This window comes from Sturnira hondurensis, unplaced genomic scaffold (genome assembly GCF_014824575.4).
Source record: "Sturnira hondurensis isolate 20B ecotype Veracruz unplaced genomic scaffold, ASM1482457v3 Scaffold0006413, whole genome shotgun sequence".
NCBI classification, from domain to species: Eukaryota; Metazoa; Chordata; class Mammalia; order Chiroptera; family Phyllostomidae; genus Sturnira; species Sturnira hondurensis.
Genome location: NW_028079044.1, coordinates 48,908,514 through 48,929,761, shown reverse-complemented (window position 1 = coordinate 48,929,761; position 21,248 = coordinate 48,908,514). Strand labels below are relative to the sequence as shown.

The 21,248-nt window shown below is 57.4% G+C and overlaps 1 protein-coding gene across 2 annotated transcripts in view; it reads left to right on the top strand.

The window, feature by feature from the left end:
- Positions 1–816: 816 nt before the first annotated feature.
- NDRG1 (N-myc downstream regulated 1) overlaps positions 817–21,248 on the top strand; it is a 40,215-nt gene continuing 19,783 nt past the window's right edge. The window contains exons 1-3 of one of the 2 annotated variants that reach the window (XM_037048588.1): positions 817–954; positions 11,569–11,649; positions 13,704–13,739. In XM_037048588.1, coding sequence (XP_036904483.1) covers positions 11,587–11,649; positions 13,704–13,739 — 99 coding nt within the window. In that variant the 5' untranslated portion in view covers positions 817–954; positions 11,569–11,586. Of the gene's footprint in view, positions 955–7,561; positions 7,662–11,568; positions 11,650–13,703; positions 13,740–21,248 lie in introns of those variants that run through there. The other variant, XM_037048589.1, reaches the window with a different exon arrangement.

Below are 21,248 nucleotides of genomic sequence, written 5' to 3'. Positions count from 1 at the left end.
GAGGAGAGGGTGCTCAGCGTAAGTTCCAGGAACCAGGAGAGGAAGGAGTGAGAGGCTTCCCAGCCAGGCTCCTGGGGAAGGCCAGAAGGACAGGAGGGGTGGGGCTGGGGGGCAAGGGCAGCTGGGTTTAGAACTGGGGAGATGGAGGGGAAGGGGATAGCTCGAGCGTCAAGATGGGGTGGGCAAGATGGACGAGGTTAAATGAGATGAATGATTTCAGCGGAGAGCCGATGCAACAAGGAGAGGGCTGGGAGTGAGCATCGCAGGGGGCTGGGTCGAGGGAGAGCACAGGAGGTCGCGTGCCTGAAAGAAGCTAAATAGGGCTTGGGAGCTAGACCTGGAAGAAGTTGGGGAGACAGTCGCCCCAAAGGGATGTCAACGCATGGCGCGACGGGACTCGGAAGTATAAATTCTGAGACCAAGATGGGAGCCACTCGGTCACACAGGGACACATGAAAGTCCACAGGCACAGGCATGAGCGCGCATCCGTACACGCACAAGCACACAAACGCATTCCCCGTGCACGTCAACCCACTGCGCGCGGCCTCTGGGACAATGCAGGGACAGCAGAGTCGAACCGAATCCCCAGTCGAGAGGTCCCTCCCGGCCGCGCCCCTACATGGGCTTGCGCAACAGGCAGTGGCTCCGCGGGCGGTGGCCGAACGCTGCCAGAGCTGAGCTAGGCGCGCGGGCGGGAGCGGGAGGAGCGACTGCTAGCCCGGCGCGGGCAAGGGGTGTGTCCCCGCAGTCTATGGGGCCCAGGAGGGGCGGGGCCGGGCGCGGCGCGGGGGCGGGGCGGCGGAGCGTATAAAGTCGCCCTCCTCCCGGACATAAACAAACCTCACCGGACTCTCGCCTTAGTCTGTGGAGCGCACGCCCATCCTTTGCTTTCCATTCAAGCCAGGCACCGCCGGCCTAGCTCCAGCTCCTGTTGCCTTTCTCCCTCTACCCTAGGTAAGCCCCATGCCCTGTTGTTGCGAGGCAGAGGGGTTCGGTCGGCCACGGGTGCTGCTGAAACTCCTGGACCGCGCTTTGCGATCCTCTGGAGCTGCAAGTGCGCGGCGACCCCGTAGTGCAGGCGTTTGGAGGGTTTTAGGGCGCGAGCACCTCTGGAGTGGGGGCTTTTGGTTAGGGAAGAGAAGGAAAAAGAAAGATGAGTACCCGCGCTTCTTTCCTGTAGCTGGGGAGGTGGGGTCCTGGGGGTCATGGAGGCGGTGAAGAGCCGGCGGGGAACACCTGGATCCCGCTTCCCACCGTTCTTCCAGAGTCGCTGCTGGCGGCTCGGGCGGAGGATCGCGCTGGAAGTGGGAGCAGGGAGGGCCTAGGCATGTGTGTGGGTGTGGGGGGCTGCATCGCTAGAGTAGGGTGTCTGGGGAAGGAGGGATTGTGCGCGAGCTTGTGTAGAAAGGAGATGGGTAGAAGCTGGAGATGAGGCTGGAGAGGGGGCGTGGGTGTGTCTGGTTCACAAACTGAGCCAGAAAGGATATGCATCTGAGGGGCGGGGGCCGACTGAGCCTCGAAGCCCGGTGGTGTGTTGGGGGGACGGGGTTCGGTCCGAGGTGTGTCACAGATGGTACGGCTAGCACAGGAACGAGTGTGTGGGAGCGCCGCCGGGCAGGCTGCGCCCCCAGATGTGGCCCGGGGTTGGCGCTGTGGTGGCGCGCGTCCTCAGGGCCTCTGGTAGCCCTGGGCTGGCTGGGGCTAGGAGTGGCGTCATTTTCGCCTCCGCCCACCCTCCCCAGCTTTCCTTCTCGCCCCTGACGCCCCACCCGCTTGTCCTGCTCTCCAGGGAAGAGAACAGCTGGAATTGCTCCGGCAGTCCGGGGAGATCCGCCGCGGTCTCTGATTCAGCCTTGGGTAGGGCGTGCGCAACGTGGTGAGGTCAGGGGGAAAGGCGCTGTCCGCCCCCCTGCTGTCAAATTCGTGGCAGAGACTGCTTTGTCTCTGCCTCTGTGGTCAGACACCCCTGCGGGTCAGGGGCAGCACCTGGCAGTGGCTTGGAAGGGGGAGGTGCCTGGCAGCGGGTGTGGGGGGATCTGGTGGGGACCCCCAGTTATCTTGTGCTGGAGAAAAGCTCTGCTTCACATATGTCCTGGGCACTTCAGTTTGTTTGGTCGCTTTAAGTAACTGAGAAAGACTGACGATTCAGAGAACTCAGCGAGCAGCCACATAAAAGAACTTAAGTCTCCTCACAGCATTCAACAGCCATACTGAAGCTTCTCCTAAGCCACCTCAAATGAACAAAATATCTAAATACAACCTTGTTCTGGCTATGAATACCCAGTTTTAAGGCAAACCTCCCAGCCCAGCCTCCTCCTGGGTAGAAATTTTGGAGTCTTTCCTAAGTTTCCCAAAAGGGAATTGAAATCAGCAAGGTACAGAGAGAGCCAGTCCCAGTCCCTGCCTTCCAGGGGCTCGCCAGCCTGGGTGGAAATGTAGGGAAGGCCCACAGCCCAGTCCCGGGTGGCACAGGGTGGGGGCCATGGTGGGGGGAGGTCAGGAAGCACAAGACCCCTGCAGAGGAGCGGTGCTCTGGTGTAAGGAGCGAAACCTGGGGTGTCCCCTGACCTGCAACTTAGCTTTGTGGTGCCCCCTCTCCTGCTCGAGGATCAGCTTCAGGAGGCCGAGGAGGAAGGCTGTACTGGCCTCGCCCTGAAACCTGGCCCCTGGCCCAGGGCCTGGCACTTGGGAGGAGTTCAAATACATATACTGAGTGGATAGTGTGGCTCCTTCGCCGGTGATTACTCAGGTTCCTGGTCCACCTTCCCACTTTACATTTTGGAACTGAGGCCCAGAGACAGGGGGCACCCGCCAAGGCCCCGGTAGAACTGGAACTCACCTCCCAGTCCCCTCCGCTGGGGTCTCCGGGGGGAATGAAGGTGGTCAAAGGTGCTAGGCTATCAGAGGAGTGATCAATTGGATCTTGAGTGAGTTTCTGGTGAGAAAACTTTCCAGACAGCATGGGGTGATTTTTTGTTTATTGACTTATTTTTAGGGTAAGCCAGGTATTCTTGAGTAACAAACAAATCAGCCTAGAGAGAAAGGGCACCGCCTGCCTGCTGAGTGGTGGCTGCCTGGGTTCAGGCCGCCCCCTCCAGGTGGGACTGCACATTTGAGCAGCACTGGAGGCCCTGGGTGCGCTGGAACCTCCTGCCGGAAGCTTGCCTCGGTGTGGTGGGGAAGGAAACCCCACTGCGTTTTTCTGATGTCCTGAAGCTGTGCTTCTTCCAGAGGACCCAGCTCCAGCGCATCCCATCCAAGGCCCTGTGCCTCCCAAAGACAGCCCAGGTGACAACCAGGCATCCAAGATTTAGGTGGGGGGTTGTGGGGGGCAGGGCATCTCTCCCCAGAGCAGCTGCTGTGTCCCCTCTTCCCCTTTTGTCCTTGTCAGAGGTCTGCCCGGGCTGCTCTGGGTCCACTAAATGGCTGCGAAGACCGAGGCCAGGGAGTGAAAGGGACTTGCCTCTAGCCACATGGCTCGAAGTGGAGGAGCCAGGCTTTGAACCCAGAGAGATGGACTTGAAAGCCTTCATTGTTTCCCCTGACCACACGGAGGGCTGACTGGAGACCTGCCAGAATGAGAAGCGTACCCAGGCAATTGGGGGCTTCCCCGATCAAGTGAGAATAACACACTGTCTTGTGAGGACGTCGAATGTGAATGGAGTTAGTTCGTGTGAGAGAGTTGACAGTAGAGCTCAGCCTGTGGGGACACCACTCGGTGTCTGTCGACAACTCTCACAAATGCCGTTCCCGGGGCATCTCCTTGGCCATCGGTGTCAGGAACCTGGGCCTGTCTTTGGAGTGGACCTGGATTCCTGCATGCATTTCAGGCTGCCCCGCCTGCCTCCCAGGCTCAGTCTGGTCCCGGGCCTGCCCTCTCATTGGCCCTTTCCCTTTACATTTGAAGACAGAGGAGCAGCCTGGGTGGCAGTCTTTGTCGCAGGGCCCAAGCTTAATTCCCCAAACCCTCGTTTGGCCTCCTGCTGGGCCGCCTCGGCTTGTGGAGGGAAGGTGTGCAGTGGGGGACGCTGGGTGCCAGTGGAACCCAGTGCTCCAGGGTGGACATCCGGGCCCCATTTGTGGGCTTTCAACAAACTCTCTCCCGGGCCATCCGGGTGGCTCATGCTTGTCCTTTGAACTTCCAGTTATTACATGCGCCCCCTCAGTCACCAAGCCAATTGTTCCACTGCCAGAACCCCACTGTGCACCGACCGGTGCCTTTCCCAGGGGTGTTGCAGAGAAGAGGGTGGGCAGCACTGCCTCCCGGCTCTGCTTCCTGCTGCTGTGTCCCAGACCCTCTCCCGGACCCTCCGAGGGTTCTGGGCTCCATGCAACGTGGGAATTCTGGGTCCTCCACTGCCTCGCCCCCAGCAAGCGAGTGCAGCTGGTGTCTGCCTGCTCCAAGGGCGCTGTTTTTTCATCCATTCAGCATCACAGGGCTCTGAACGCTCTTGAGTTTCAGGCTCACCAGGCCCTCGAGGAATTGCTAGTCTATTTGTCTTCCCAAGCATCATTTTATTGAGTTTGAGAGCCTTGGAGAACTTTCTCAAAGGTCCAGATTGTTGACTAGGTTGGTTATGTAAGAGAAAACATTGAGAGTTAAGGCTGCCAACTTCCTCGCCCTCCCCAGAACCTTGAGTTTTAAAATGTCCAGAAAACATCCAGAAAGCCCAGAAACTGCTTTGTAGCTTGATGTCAAAAATCTCTTTGGCAAATAAAGGAGAAAGAACATACCCACGGCAAGGTGGGGTAGCCAGGGTGTACCCCAAGGCTCCTTTCCTTGAGGTTCATGCGGACAGGGGGCTATTCCCTGGAACCTTCCGGGAAGACGTGAACCAGACAGCAGCAGCGCACATCACCCATCCCCGCTACCACTCCCCACCCCTCTTTTTGGTTCTGTCCTATGAAGAACCCGGTGTGCTGGGAGAACACTGCTTTCATGTGGCTTTGAACCCGGCGTGTTTCGGAGAGTACAAAATCTGGGCTGGCTGCTGATGGTTGCAATTGACGCTGACCTGTCATTAGTTCCCCAAGCCTCCCTCTGTCTCTGTGTCACTGAAGGACTCCAGGAAGCTGAGGTCTTCCCGCGCCTCCCCTCCCCTCCACACCTGCACCCACCTCCAAGGAGTGAGTTTTTCATCTTTCCAGGGAAAGGGGAGCAGGGAGTCAGGCTTTCAGGAAGTCACGTGGACCTTAGCTTTCAAGCCTCTGGGCTCTCCCTGCAGGCTGGCGTGGTAACGCCCACCCTCTCCCATGGCCTCCTTGCGAAACGCATGGAAGGACTAACCTGGCCGCTTCAGGAAGGCCCTTGGGGGAGACCTGAAAACAGGAGTCCTGGGAACTTCAAAGGGATGATAGAAAATCTAAGATGTGGACTTTGCCCAAAGCTTGGCCTGCTCACGGTGGCTCGGTGGTGACTTTGGGGGGTGGAGAGAGGAGCAGGTGACCCCCACTGACTCATGCCAGAGAAGCCTCCCTCCTCGGCGCTCCCTCCTGGACTAAGTGTACGTGTGTGTTTAGAGCAAGCGGATGTCATGGGCAGCTATGCCTTGAGGGTTGTTTTAACCTGTGCCAGCCGGATGCTTGCTTGGTGACCTGGGGAACATTTCTTGACCTCTCTGGGCCTCAGTTTCCCCACCCATGGAAGGGTGAGCGTGATGGTGCCTATTTTCTCAGGTAGCTGTGACGCTCAAAGGAAGGCAGAGCCCGGGGAACCCTGTAGAAGCAGCTCTTGCCGCTGTCCTCTCCGTGTGTGGGGTTTCACAGTGGCCTCCTGGGGCCAGTCGTGCTGGGGTGGGTGCATTCTGGACACCCAGCCCATGTCATGGATGTTTCTTTGCTGGAGATTGCCTCTTCCCTGCCACATGGAAGTTCCAGGGGCCCAGGAGAGTTTGCTGAAGCAGGTGTCGGAGGGGTGCCCCTAGGTGGCTGAGTAGAGAAGTGCCGGAGCTGGACGGAGGCTCCTGGCTCATGAACAGGGAGGGGTCTGGGTCAGGAGCAGAACAGGGACCTCCAGGTAGACCTGGGCAGAGCAGAGCTGGGCAGCGCCCTGGTGAGACCCCTGGGTACACCAGATCTTTGTGTAGTCCTGTACCGCCTGGGCTCCCATCTGCCCCAAGCTGCCTATAGGCCACTCTATGTCCGTGCAACACAGGCTGAGCATGTTACAGATGGAAGCTGAGGCCCACAGAGCAGGTGAGTCCAAGTCATCAAAGTCGTGTGGCAGGAGCGAGGCAGGGTCCCCTCACCCTGACTCCTAAACCAGTGTTCCTGCTGTGTCTCCGAGGCTTTGGGGAACCATTAGCTCTGTGTCCCCTCACTCCCCTGGTGACTGGTTCACAATCTCAGGTGGCCTCAGATACCTGAGATGCCTCTGCCCACTGCCCTCCCGGCCCTCGGGGTCACAGCCTCTCCTTCTTCCAGCGAACCCCAGTCTTGGCTTGTCCTGGGACCCATGAGGTGCGGCCAAGTGCTGACTTCTCCTGAGCCTGTTGAACCGGAAAGTTATTTGCCCCATCCCCTTGGATTTTCAGTACTCCTTGACAGCGTGGCTCAAGGGGAGGAGACCCATGCGGGTGCATTGGGTCCGATCTCTGGGGACTCATGAGGCATTTTCTTAACGTCTTCTGTGTGTCCCCTTCCTCACTGGGCCACTGTGAGGCTAGTGGCATCTAAAACACAGGCAGTGTCCTCATGGGTGGCCCTGTGTCTCTGAGGCAACCAGGAAAGGAAATCACACTGATTAATTAGGCAGCTAGTTACCAGATTCTACGCACCAGTGTTTCATCTAAGCCCCACTGGTACCCGCTGGGAGCTGTGTCATTATGCCCATTTTATAGATGAGCAAACTGTGGCTCAGAGGGTAGAGAACTTGCTGGGGATCACAGAGCCGATAGAGGATGACACCCCAGTCTGCCCCTCAGCCTTCCTTCTTGCTCCTGGCTACCTTTGGCTTGTCTGACTTTGGTTTTCTCTGAATTCCTTTTGAGAGGGAAGTGAGGAAGGAAGAAGTGGGGATAGGAACCAGTGTGGCAGCTGGTGGGGTGACTTGGAGCCCAATTTTTGGCACTGAGTGGGGTTTTAGTGGAAGGAGCCTTGTCCTGACCTAATCCCATGTGTGGGGGGGACTCCATCTGTGCTTCTTGAAGACAGGGCTGGCCAGACCTCCTCACCCACCACCCTGCATGGTGGAGTGGGAGGCCTGGGAGGTTGAATTTGGGGCTCCCACCCACAGGGTAAGGGTGGCCTGACCCTGTCACCCCGTCTGCTAACTGATGGCCTTGTCCCTTTTCAGTCTGACATTCTGCACTGGGGCTTCCCAGGAGGCAGTGGAGAAGGGCATGGACCGGCATCCACTGCTTGGCCTCAAGCCCAGCGAGAGAACTTGCTGAGCCAAGAGGGACCTTGTGTTGCTGGGGGCTGACCCCTGGGCGTGGGCTCCAAGGGGTGCCCACTGGGGCAGTGGTGGGGGCCTCAGCCAGAGCAGCCCACACCAGGTCTCCTCCCAGCTGCCCCTCCCTCCTGGCGAGGGAGGTCAGTGTTGCCTGTAAGGCTGTGTCCACTGCAGGAACCTCTTCTTTCAGCGAGCCCCAGTCTTGGGGTGGAGAATTTGAAGCCCAGACAGGAGACTTGTAGAAGGAGAACGTGGCGAAGAAGTAAGGGTGAGCGTCAGAGGCCCCTCCTCTTGGCCACACCAATGCTGCCTTCTGAGAACAGGGGTGACACTGAGTGACACTGAAGCCACTCAGGCCCCTGGGACTTCAGCCTTCTCCCTCCCTGGTGAAGCTGCAGGGTGGCTGGGTGTGCACGTGCCTGTGTGCAGGATGTGTGTGCGTGCACACAGGATTAAATAAGAACTGCATCTAACAGGTGCTCTCTGGGTTTATACCAGGGACTGCCCTCGATCAGTAATTCCTGCCCGGGGGCAGTTTCACCCCCAGAGCACATTTGGCCAAGCCCACAGACGGTCTGTGTCTTGCAGTGGGGTGAGGGTGGTGGTGGCTGCTGTTGGCACCTAGTGGGCTGAGGTCAGGGGGCTGCTGACCCTCCTCCAGTGTCACACCAGCCTTGGTTACAAGGAGTGACCCACCCTGGTGTGAGCAGTTCGAGGTGGGGAGCTGAGCCCTGGAGGTACAGTGATCGTGGGAGCCACCTCTGCCCCACCCTTAGGATAGTGTGGCCTCATCAGGGGACAGGACAGTTCGGAATGACCTGATGAGTAGCAAGTGCTGGGGGAGGCCAGGGGCTGTGAGCTCCATGAACAAACATGGGTCTGTTTATTTATGGCCATGTCCCCTACTTGTCACATGGCAGGACTCGTCCACAAAGCTGTTACTGGTATTTTACTCAGTGCTGGGCACCTGGGAACCTAGTACAGGAAGCCGCCTCTGAATAAATCACTGTTTCAAACTGAGCTTCCTGAACCCAGACGGTCTTTGAGAACAGGTCTTATCTCATGGGGTAAGGGGCACATGGTGGGGAGGGGGAGCCCCAGGGGCTACTAGGGGGTGTCAAGCCCTTTCCCTGGCTTTATCCAAAGCATGCCAGCTTCCTCCCACCTTGTCTGGGAAATCTGTTTTTTTCTTATTGAACTTCATTATACGATTTTCTTTAGACAGACAGCTTTGAGAATAAAAGTTTGCAGAGTTCTCTGGCCAAGGCAACAGAGGCAGAAGGGTGGGCCCTCACCTGGCCCAGGTTGGTGGGATGGGGCAGCCAGCTGCCTTCCTGCGCATCACCACTGGGGGGCCTGGAGGGGTCTGGAGGGGTCCAAGGGTTGCATTCTGCAGCCCTAGTTTGAGCAGCCTTGCTCATGGCGGACAGGACACTGGCCTAGACAGGGGTCGGGCCCAGCTCTCCCTACCAGGGCACTTGCTCTTCTTACTAACTGCAAGCTGCCCCAGGCCTGCAGCCCCCTCCCCCCAGAGACAAAGAGTACAGAAGCTTTCTCTGCTGTACTCGGTCTCCCTGCAGATTCCCGAGTCCCAGGGTGCTTACTAGGTGCTCCCTGGTGTCGACTGAGGTGTCTCAGCCTCGCACTGTTGAGGTTGGGATGGGTAATCCTGCTCCCGGANGGTCGGGCCCAGCTCTCCCTACCAGGGCACTTGCTCTTCTTACTAACTGCAAGCTGCCCCAGGCCTGCAGCCCCCTCCCCCCAGAGACAAAGAGTACAGAAGCTTTCTCTGCTGTACTCAGTCTCTCTGCAGATTCCCGAGTCCCAGGGTGCTTACTAGGTGCTCCCTGGTGTCGACTGAGGTGTCTCAGCCTCAGCACTGTTGAGGTTGGGATGGGTAATCCTGCTCCCGGACAGTGCTACCGGCTGTAAGATGATTGGCTGACTATCCAAGTCCTTGGTCTCCGCCCACTAGGCCCGTAGCCTATCACGGTCATGACCACGGACAAGGTCCCCAGACCTGACTTCCCTCGGGGTAGTGGGGCGGGGGGCAGAATCGCACCTCCTTCTCGTGAGATTCTCAGCAGCCTCATCTCTGAGCCTCCTCATAAGCCTGAGCCCGAGCAAGGCTCCCTGAGGCCTGTCCAGCTCCCACATTCAGCGATTCTCAGGTATTCAAGGGACACGGGGCAGTTTTCAGCCTCTGCCTCAGTGGTCAGGGAAGCTGGGCTCTAGGAATGAAAAGAAGGCCTGGGGCAGAGAGACCTCACCAAAGACGCCTGGGGCGTCGTGAAGGCCGGAACCGAGCCCTCTCCTGTTCCGAAGGATGATGAGGACCCTAGTGGGGACTGGCAGCCCGAGGTGATCCCAGCACCTGGCAGTCGGGGAGAACTGACCACACCGGGCCAAACAACAGCGTGGGCTTGAGTCCTTACTACGCAGACCTGCTTCCACGCACATTGCTCTCGTGGGTCATGACCATTTAAGAATGAGTTTAAGTACGCACCTTGCTAGTAAGCCGCATAACTGTGCACGTATTTAGCAAGTGAGTTGTGGCCTGACTTCGCCCCTGGTCTGTCGCTAGGAGCTACAGGGAGGCCAGGTAGTGAGATAGGTGGTCTGCGTGTCCTGGGAACCCACAGGTGGGGCTGAAGAAGGCTGGCTTGAGTCCCCCCAGGGGACAGAGGCAGACCGCGCTCTCACCCTGGGTCCTGAGACGAGAAGTCTTCTCACCCTCAGCAGGATGGGTGGCATTGCCTGGGCTTCTGGAAGGCTCTCCAGGCGGTGTAGGCGAGGTGTCCCTTGGGCCAGGGCCACGAACATGCTGAATTAGCAAGGCCAGCTGACCTCAGCTTTTCATGCCTCCGGACTCCGAGCTGGCCGCTGCCCAGGAATGCTCACAAATATAAAACTGACTTTGTTTTCAGAATGTTCTGGAGCCTCAGCTCCAAAGGCTGCATAAAGGAATTCTTGTGGGGCTGGTTATCTACCAGGGCAGATCTTACTGGGGCCCCAGACCAGAGCATCCCCGGAGATCTGCCCCCGGAATGCCATGTGTCAGCACTGGGGCGGAAGAGGGGTGGCCCGGGCTCTGTTGCCACCTGCCCTCTGAGAGGTGCCTCCCAAAGAGGATTCTTGTGGGTTCCAGCAGCCGGTCTTTGGACTGGTCCACCTGGACTGGGATTTCAGTGGCTTGAGCTCTCTCTCTGGCCATTAGATCTGGGGGCCTTGGGTAGTCGGTGGCCTGGGTTTCTGCCCTGGAGCAAAGCAATGTGGTGGCCTCGGTCAGGCTCGTTTTTAGGCAGTTTCCCGATTCAGGGTTTCAAAGGTCTGGGTCTGTGAGCCAGAGGCACAGGGACACGGACTCCTGTTGCTTCCTCCTTCTCCCTGTCCTCTGACCCTGCCTGCTCTCATCCTGGGTCCTTCGTGCCTCACCAAGTATTGGCAGGCACTTAGTGCTCCTAGTTTGACTCGCCATCTGTAGGAATAAAGGTTGTCTCCCCCGCTCCCGGATCAAGCTCCCAGAGGTGTGCTCATCAGTACCTGTCACTACCCAGGCCTTGCTCCCCGGGGAGTGGGTAATGCAGTGTCCCACCATCTGGAATTCTGTTCACGCTAGCTCTGAGCTGTCATCTCCGTGTCCTTCTGCTCCTGCCTGTGTCGGCTCCAGTGGGGGCCCTCCCCTCCTGAACCTTGCCCCCCCAGCACGTGGCCAGGAGCCCTCCATGGAGGTGGGCGTGCGGGGTCCTGTGGCCACCCCCCTGTTATGGATGCTTTGAGGGTGAGAGAGGATGAAGTTTGTGCCTCCTCTGACCTTCTGTCCCCTTTGCTTGTCAACCGGGGACTGCCTGACTTTGGGATCTGCGATGAGGGTCTCCTTCCAAAATGTGGTAAAAAATGTCCCCGGTGTCGGGTGGGCCAGGACTGGATGTGGAGACCTGGTTTCGAGTTGATCCATCTGTTTCACGGAAAGGTAGTTGCGTCCATCTGTGAGCCTCAGCTTCCCGGGGCCAAGGCTGGGCTGGCACCTCGGGTGGGAGGGCCCCTTAACCAGATACGGGCGACACAAGAGGTGACAGTCGCTGGGCAGGTTTTCTAGCCTCGGCTTCGCTTCCTTCTGGAAACATCTCTCAGCAAGAAGTGCTAACCTCCTGGCCTTTGTCCCCTCCTCACAGGCAGGTGACAGCAGGGACATGTCTCGGGAGCTGCAGGACGTGGACCTTGCCGAGGTGAAGCCTCTGGTGGAGAAAGGGGAGGTGAGTAGATATGTTCCTGGTTACTCCCTGTTCACATGCACAATCACACATGAACACACGTGTGTGCACAATGTGAGCACGCACACCCACTACTTCCTTGTTTCCTCAAGTCCCCTTGACCAGGAATGCAAAGGGACAAGATGTACCTGTCCGAGTCCCAGCTTGGTCACTAAGTGCTGTGGCAGTGTGGGCCGGGCCCTCGCCCACCCTGAGGGGTTTCCTGTGCGAAGCTCACTGATCCCATTTGCAAAGTAAGGGCACTGAACCAGCGTTCCTCTAAGCATCCCCTACCCTCAACACCCTGTGGCTCTAGAACTTGCAACAGGAAGCCCACTGTCCAGAGGCCCTGGCTACCCCGTAGCTTAGAGGTTAAGGTCCTGTGCATACTCTGGGACCAGACGGGCTGGGTTCGGATCCTGACTGTGACACTCAGCAGCTTTGTGTCCACCAGGGGCAAATCCTTCAACTTCTTCATGCTCCAGTCCCCCAACTTGGAAACAGTGATGCTAGGGCTTATGTCACAGGCCACAGTGAGGATGGAGTAACCAGATGGAATAACCATTCCGTATGTGGGCGACATGGAGCAATGAGAACCTCGTCTGGCATGGAGGAGATGAGCCACGCCCGTGGGCTCCTTATCATCGTCTTTTTTGTCAAACGTTTCACTGCAGCCAGGCCTCCCTGTTGGACAGTAGCCCCTCCCCTGCGGCCTGAGTGGGCACGATCCATCCCGGACTGGCCGTTCCGATGATGGCTGCCACAGGCCTTTACATTTGCTGTAAAGGTGACATGGTATTTTTAAACTATGTTTACATCCCAATTCTTACTGAGCCTCAAAACGGCCTGTGTGATGCATCTTTTTAAAAATGTAAAGCTCAGGCTCAGACGTGAAGACCTTCTAAGGTCAACCCCGTGTTTTCAAAAATAATACCCAACGTGTGTGACCATGAACGTCCTGCTTGGCTGTCTCTGGGCAGCCGCAGTCCAGGGGTCCTCTCAGGCTGCCTGACAGGGTGACTCTGTGGTTGGGCGTATACCAGGTTCTGTGGTTGTTCCCGTTTTACAGAAGAGGCAGGTGAGCCCTGTGGAGGTTAATTGGGTCACACAGTTACAATGTGTGGGGCGTGGAGCCAGAGCCGGGCCAGCCACCTTGGTGAATGGACGGTTCAGGGAGCTCCTCTGTGACTCTGGGTGTGGCTGCCCTGTTTTAGGTGTGTTGACATAGACTCTCCGCTCTGTGTTTCACAGACACGGGAACTGACCTCTGGCAGGAGGGGGTTCCCTGGCAGGCAGCACACTGGGCCCAGGAGCCTGGGGAAGCTGCAGAATGATCCTGATGATTTTACATTCGGGGTCTGCAAATGCGTTCTGTAAAGGGCCAACTAGTAACTGTCTCGGGCTTTGCGGGCTATACCCTGTGTTGCAATATCCAGCTGCTCAATGACAGCGTGAAAACTGGGAGTGAATGGGAGCGAATGGGCGTGCTGGGTTCCAGTGAAACTTCGTCCACGAAACCGGTGGTGGGCTGCAGTTTGCTGGCCCACGCTGCTCGCTGTGCGGGCCCCGAATCCAGGTAGCTCTGATGAAAGACGGACCTGGGGCTGGAAACTCAGAATTGTAGGATCGAGGGAAATGCCTAGAGGTCTCTGCTCTCCATGTCCACCCCTGAGAGAGTGGATTTTGATCCAGATGGTGGGCATCCGGGGAAGAAATTTAAGGACAGCGACAGGGTCAGGCTTGAGATTTAAAGGTGTAGCACATTCGTGCAGACCAGGAGACCAGTTACTAGGCAACTAGGGTCTGGATCACGCAAGCTTGTGGTCAGCTTGGACCTTCAGATCCTTTTTCACCAAGGCTGTAGTCAAAAAGGAATCCAGGAGATGTGTCTGCTCTTCTGCTGGCCTGTTCTTAGAGATGAAAAGAAAAGTCTCTCTTTGCAAGGGGTGACAGAGGGTAGATATGGACTCGGGCTGGGAGGAGCCTGTGTGGTGCTTTCTGCTGTCTCTGCCCGAGGAGCTGCGACGAGACTGACCAGCTCTCCTGTCTCTCCACAGACCATCACCGGCCTCCTGCAGGAGTTTGATGTTCAGGCAAGTAGAGCCCGCGGACTCCCTGTCACCTCCCCCACTCCCTGTTCTCTCTTTCCTCCTTCCTGCCATTGGTTTGAAGTAGATGTCCCTGTCCAGATGTTGGGGGCGCGCGGAGAGAAGGAAGCTAGTTTCCCACACTTGGGTCCTTCTCCCAGATGGAAGGGGGTTGAAGTTCTGGCCGGGGAAGCCTGTCAGTCCTGTAGAAGCAGGAGGGAGACCCAGCCCCCCTCGACACTGTCGAGCTGTGGGATGTGTGAGGGAGGGAAATGGAGAGACCTCGGGTGGGCTGGATCCTGGATGGGAGGGAAGAGAAGCGAAGGCTTGATGCTCTTGGCTCTGCTTGGGAAAGCGGAACCGGCCTTCTCTGTGGCGTCCTGGCTCTGTCCCCACTCCGGGTGGGCCTCGGGGCAATCGGGGAGTTGGGAGAGTTGGGGGAGGTGGGTCTTGAGTTTTGTCCAAGAACAAACTTTAAGAAGAGTGGGCTGGCCTCTCTCAGCTGAGCCATTGGTCAGAACCTCAGGAACTGGAAACCCTGGACTCTTCGTTTTCCTGAAGTCTGTGGGGACCGCAGGCGGTTTCGGGCCCTGGGGATGGGACAGGAGCCTCAGTGTGGTGGGGTTGTGTGGGCTTCCCAGAGAAGAGGAGAGGAGCAAATGCAGGCAGATGCAGGCTGATATGCTCACCCGAACCTCTGTCTGCACATCGCCCAGGTATCCCACTGCAGCCTGTCTGAGCTCTTCGTCTCCATCCTCTGTTCTTCTCCTCCCCCACCCCAGAGAACTCTGCTCTTCCTCCTGGACCTTGTATTTCAGTGACCAGCCCGCCACCCACGTCTAGAGGCTGGGAGTCTTGGTGTTGTCCTTGGAGGGAGGGGGAGGGTAGGGGAGCGGTTGGAAGCGTGGTCTGTTTCGAGGACCAGGTGTACGAGCGTCTACCTGAGCTCATGTTCAGGCATGTAGAGGCTCGCCCCATCTCGGCTCTTTGATGCAGAGCAAGTTGCTTCAGCTCCTCTCAGCCTCAGTTTCCTCACCTGTGAAGTGGGGAGAGTCACTCCAGTCTTGCGTAAGCAGCAGAGGAGAGAGGACAATGACAGGGGCCCTAATGTGATGTTGCCCACATCGGTGTTGGGTCCATAACACACCCTGTCTACTGACTCTGTTGTGAGGTTTTTTCTTTTCTTTTTGGCGTGTGTGTATGTGGTTAAGTACACAGATGCCAAAATGTACCGTGGGAGCCCTTCTTCACTGTGCCCTTCGGGGGCAGTCAGTGCACGCGCACTGCTGGGCAGCCATCCCCAGCATCCACCCCAGAGCTGTTCTCATCCCGTGGAACTGCTCGTGTCCCCGTGAGACACTGAGTCCCCGTGTCATTTCCCTCCAGCCCTGGCAGTCAGTGCTCTCCTCTCTGTCTCTATGGTTGTACCTGCTCTGAGTGCCTCATGGTGGTGGGATCATATGACATTCCTCTGTGTGATTGGTTTGCTTCACTCACACACTGTCTTCAGGGCTCGCCCGTCCTGCGGCGCGGGTCAGCTTCCTCATCTCTAAGGCCGGGTACCTGTCCGTCGTGCGTAGAGACCACGTGTTGTTTATCCGTTCATCTGTCAGTGGGCACTTGGGTCGCTCCCACCTTTTGGCTGTTGTGAATAATGGGTGTACGAGTGTCTGTTTGAGGCCCTTCTTTGAATTCTCTTGGGTATGTGCCCAGAAGTGGAATTGGTGGGCCGATCGTATGGCTATTGTAGATTTTTGGAATCTTTTTTTTTAATTTCTTTTTTTAAAGATTTTATTTATTTATCTTTTAGAGAGGAAGGGAAGGAGAGAAGGAGAGAAATATCAATGTATGGTTGCCTGATGTGAGTCCCCTGCTGGGAACTGGCCTGCAACCCAGGCATGTGCCCTGACTGGGAATCGAACCGCGATCCTGTGGTTCACAGGCCTGAGCTCAATCCACTGAGCTACACCAGCCAGGCGATTTTTGGAATCTTGATTATGGGTCTGGAAGTAAGAAGACATAGTTTATGTGAAGATCAGCCCTCACTTGTGTGTTGTTCTTCGTCATCCGCCCAGCCCGGCTCTGAGTTCCTGCCCCAGGACGGGTGGTTGGTAGAGCAGGGACCATGAGTTCTGGCCCCAACTCCTGGACAGGCCACCTCGCAGGCTGCTCAGGCTTGGGTGGGCCAGGGTGCTGCACCCTCGGGACATCAGCAAAATGGGGACCTGAAGACCCCAGAGGGAAGCCTCAGGGAGGAGCTGGGACAGGCGGGGGACCAGCCTGGGCTGAGCCCTCTCAGTCATGCACAGCTGTCCTGGGAAACTGGGGGCACTTTTTCGACTGTGGCTCCTTTGCTTTTAATAATGTAAGCCTGGCATCGTCGTAGGTGCTGGGGACACAGTGGTGAGCATGACAGGCAGTGGTCCCTGCCCATTAGTGAGCATGGGATGTGCCCCAAGCATCATTCTGAGCATGTCACACGTTTTGCTCTCCTAATGCTTGAAACGAGTCTTATGCCCATTTGACAGGTGGAGAACCTGAAGCACCGAGAGGTCACGTAGCTTGGCTGAGGTCACAGGGTTGGAAAGGGCTAGGGGCAGGGATGCACTTGACTGAAACCATTCTTCTGACTCCCCAGCAGGGGAGGAGTCCTCCAAGGACAACAACCATAAGAAAAAGGAAGCAAACATGACAGTCTCAGCGACTGTGGGGACTGGGAAGATGATAGTATTGGCTGACGTGATGGGGCGTGGCCTTAGGTGGGGGGTCAGGAAAGGCTTCTGGAGGAGGTGACATTGAACCCAGACCTGAATGCTAGAGGGAGCCAGGCATTGCGGCCCGAGAAGATTCGGCGCCGATCAGCCCAGGCAGAGGCAGCAGCAGGTGCAAAGACCTCTGGCCGGCCTGGGTGCTGAGCCAGTGGGGGTGGAACGAGGTTTTCCTGTTCACCGTCCCAGCCTTCTGGTGAATCCCAGTAGCTGAGCTGGTCTGACTGCTGAACGACGCTTTGTCAAGGCTGGTTCCAGACTCTTTGTGTGAAACTGTTACTTTAGATTTGGCTCCCGGATCTCGCTGACTCGTATTTGTGGAAGTTCCCTCAAATCTCCAGCAGCCTCCAGCACCGTGGCTGTGGAACATTGTAAGGTGTCCTTGGTGACCAATGCTCTCTGTGCCCTGAGGGGTCTCTGCTCCCAGGACTGGGGACAAAGAATGACAGAGCCTTGATGAAGGGTGGCAGCCAGATCTGCCAGCCCAGGGACAAAAGGACAGTTTCCTGCGTGCTGTGGATGTCAGCGTCCTCCGATGAGCCGGGCCGGGGTCCAGGTGTTCCCTTGCTCCCTTGCTGAACCTTTTGGGACTTGTACCACCCTCCCTACTTTACAGAAGAGGAAACTGAGGCTCTCCCCCGGCCAGCAGCTGGGAAGGAGCCCCATGGCACCCAGCTCTGTCTGGCCCAGCCCTGCCCCCTCCACCACGATGCGTCACTGCAATGCTAAACCTGGACCGGCCGCGCTAGGCCTTGTGGCCTGGATTTCAGCTCGCCTTTGCCCTTTCTATCCAAAACACATCTGCTCAGGGAAGTAACTGCACAGAGCTTTGGTGGGCTGTTGAACCCGCGGAGGGTGAGCTGGTGTGGGACTCGAGCATGCGTGTGCCTTCATGGGGACCTGCTTTCGTCCCTGCCTGTGGTTGGTTCTCACCGCGCGTTGAAGTGGCCCCAGCGGCCAGTTCCTCGGAGTCCAGTGCAAGGCATCCGAGCTGCCTCCCTGCCTGTGTCCGTGGGCAGCAGCGTCACTCCTGGCAGAGCATTTGGTGCTCTAGTGTTTGGGCTAACTTAGGCAGACGCACCCCTCCTTTTCCGAAGTAGTCCTGGTGTGTGTGTATGTAAAAACTAGACTCAAAATGCGCCACGTCGCAGCCCAGAGCTCCACAGCAGGGAGGAGATGGGGGAGGGGTCCGCTGCCAAGTTGCTGGGTGGCCCATCTCAGGAGGCAGCTCAGCTGACAGGGCAGATGGCCTCTCGGCCTTATCTCTCCCTGGCTGACATCACCTTAGGGTGCACTGTTTGTCCTGGCCTGGGTGACGCGTAAGGCAAATTGACCATGTGAGGTTCTGCCAGCTGCCGCAGGACCGTGCTTCGGGGCCCTCAGAGCTCAGGGCTGGGTGGGCTGCCGGTCGGAAATGCTGCGGCCACGAGCTGGCTGTGCAGGGAGGGCCTGGCACCGGGTTCTGAGCAGTTGTGTTTGCAAATCTGATGAGCCGGGTAGGTGGGAGCAGTTTGGGTCCCAGCTACTTTCTTTGGCTAGAATTCTAGTATCCAAGAATATCCAAGCTGGCAAGTGCTTTATGATCCAGGCCTACCCCTTCTGCTCCAGGTGGGGGAGCTTGGTTGAAGGCCGCAGGGGGGAGGGGAGGGGAGGGAGCAAATGAATCTTTGCACATTCCCTCATTGGCTCAGGCCTTTTTTGCCAAGGTGGGGAGGCACTACCTCCTTGGCAGACANTGGCTGTGCAGGGAGGGCCTGGCACCGGGTTCTGAGCAGTTGTGTTTGCAAATCTGATGAGCCGGGTAGGTGGGAGCAGTTTGGGTCCCAGCTACTTTCTTTGGCTAGAATTCTAGTATCCAAGAATATCCAAGCTGGCAGGTGCTTTATGATCCAGGCCTACCCCTTCTGCTCCAGGTGGGGGAGCTTGGTTGAAGGCTGCAGGGGGGAGGGGAGGGGAGGGAGCGAATGAATCTTTGCACACTCCCTCATTGGCTCAGGTCTTTTTTGCCAAGGTGGGGAGGCACTACCTCCTTGGCAGACGGCAGACCAATTTGGAGATGTTAAGGAACTTGCCAAGGGGCACTGTGGAGATAGCCCCTCGTGTGGGCCCGTCTGCCTCTTAAATATGAAATGAACACGGGGGCCGTAACGGCTGAGATCTCCAAGCACCGACTGTGCCCCAACTGGGCTGACCTCTCCTGGTACCACCTCACCTTACCCTCACAACAGCCCGGCGGGGAGGCATTGCGCTGTCTTCGTTTCACAGCTGAAGAGTGAGGCCAGGAGAGGGTTTAAGGGGTCACTCGGCGATGCGATAGATGATGAGATCTGACTGGGTCTCCGCGTCTGGAGCCAAAGTCCACGTGACTGGGGGGATGGGGGTAGCAGAGCTGAGTCCACTGCCCATCATTCTGCCCGAGGCCTTAGATCACCTCTCCTGTCGGATTTTCTGCTCCTAATTCCTTCCACCTGGATCTTTCTTTATCCAGAGGGTTTGATTTGATTTGGTTTCCATGGAATCTGTGTTTGTGTGCTCACCCGGGCTCTGCTGGCAGTGAGCTGATGTTCCCACAGGGCCCCGGGGCGCTGGGGCAGGAGGGCGGTGGGAGGGTCTGCTGGAGTCTGGCTCCAGCTCTGGAGGTCGGGGTCTGGCGAAACTGGGCGGGGGGACATCTGATCCTTGTTGGGGTGCCGGGAGTGCCGCTGATTTCTTTCCCCTCTCTTGGAAGCAGCTCTGATCCCAGGGAAAATGGAAATGGTGACCTTTTCCTAATTTATTTCTTTCCACACAGTTGCTTCTCAGTTTCATGCCCCCTGACTGAAGGTGGGCGGAACTCAGAGGCTTGGAAATCCTCCACCTACCCTTTCCCATCCTCACCCTCCTCACCCCCCCCCAACTTCCTGGGGAAGTCATTGGGACTCACAGCAGACCCTGTGGCAGGTGGCATTGGCACTCATCTGGTCAGTGCAAGATGAGGTTTTGCCTCTTCCACTCTCCTGGTGGAGCGGGGGAGGAGCGCCTCCCCCACCCAGCATCCCCACGGTGGAGTCCTCCCGGCTCTGTCCAGTCCTGGTCACCAGGCTGACCCAGTGTGGATACCCTTCTCCTGGTGAACAAGTACAGGGATTTCTGTCCCTCCCAGGGACAGAAACAGGTTCAGGTCAGCGCTATGGTTGCCAGCCACGTGCCCTTGGCCAGTTGCCGGACTTCCCCAGGGACCTAGTTGTCTAACCTGAAAAACTGGGGAGCATCACTGTCCCCGAGGTGTCAGCCTCAGACTTGGCACGAGTGTCTCCTCTTGCCCCGCCCTCTGCTCTGTGGATCTCCGCCCCTCTTCTCTTTCTTCCCTTAAGCCAAGAAAGACGTTGCTCCGAGCTCTTTCCTCCCTGGAGAATTCCGCTCATCGGCCTGGGTTCCATTTCACACTATTCCCAGGTGGACACCTCACTGCCCTCAGCGGTTCATTTCCTGACTCCCAACTTCTTTTCTTCTTCTTGACTGGAAAAAAATCTGAGAAAGGGAGGGAGTAGCCACAGGTCCCGCCTCGGATCTTCCGGTGCCCCAGGGCCCTGCTGCAGGGCCCTGGGGCTCAGGGCCTGAAGGTCCAAGGACCTCGCTGGACCCTGAATTCTACCTGCAGGTGTGTGCCTTTGACCGCTGGGTTGCAGCCCCCTCGGCTGGCTTTTCTTTTCTGTGAAGTGGCTATCCTGGCTTTAGAGTATTTGCTCAGTGAGGGGTGGCTGGCCTTATAGCAAACGCTTTTGTGTTCCTGCCACACGCACGCCCCTCCTGGTCATCCTTCATTCTTTACGTGCTCCTTACCCAATAGAAAGGATGAGATCGATGGCACCACGGGGCCTTCCCCTCCCCCACTGTGGGCGCAGGAGAGGAGCCAGGAAGACGGGGGAGGGGTGCGTTAATTTGCAAAAACATGGTGGTCTGGAGCCTCTGTTCTCATGGTTTGCCTCTCCTTCCTCAGGAAGCCTTGACTTAATTAATGCTGTGTCTGATTTGCCAAACTCAGCTTTCTTTGCCTTGTCCCAATGGGTGCCCTCTGCTCTTGGGCCAGGCCTTGACCTGGGCTTGTTAGACTGTGGGGAGGGCAGCCCAGTACGCCAGCTGACTGGGGGCCTGTGTGAGCCTGTCATCCTCTTAGAGTCCAAAGCCTTCAGTGTCTCCCTAGGGCCTGCTGAGCAAGGATCACGGAGGGAGGCAACAGTAACGGGCCTCAGAGCTCCCCCGGGTTATTCAACCAGTGGACTTAGGCATCGGGCTTGGCTCTGTGGCTTCAGGCTAATCACCCCCGGGACAGGTGTCCATGACAATGGCCATGGAGGGAAATCTACAATCTGCAAAGCATTTCCCCATCGTCTCTACTGCAGTTTCAGTCTTGGGAGCACTTATCTCCCTGGCCAGATGGGCTTGCTATTGACCGCATTTTAGCTGAGGGAAGGAATCTCAGAAAAGTCTGGCAGCGTGGCCAAGGGTGCATGGTGGATGTGTCATTGTCCGCCGTCGTTCGTAAAGCTCTCAAGCCAGGGCTGGCAGGCTGAAGAGTGTTGGGTGCTGTTTTCACCACCTGGCAGGTGGCAAGCTGTGGGGACAGTGGGGACGGGTGCCATTCCAGCACTTTCCAGTGTGTAGGTGGTGTAGACCGCAGATCTCTAGGTGCTTCTGCTGGGCCAGAACCTGAGGGAGGCAGAGCCGGCCTTTCCCTCTGGGAACTGGTGGTCAGCGGCAGGAGGCA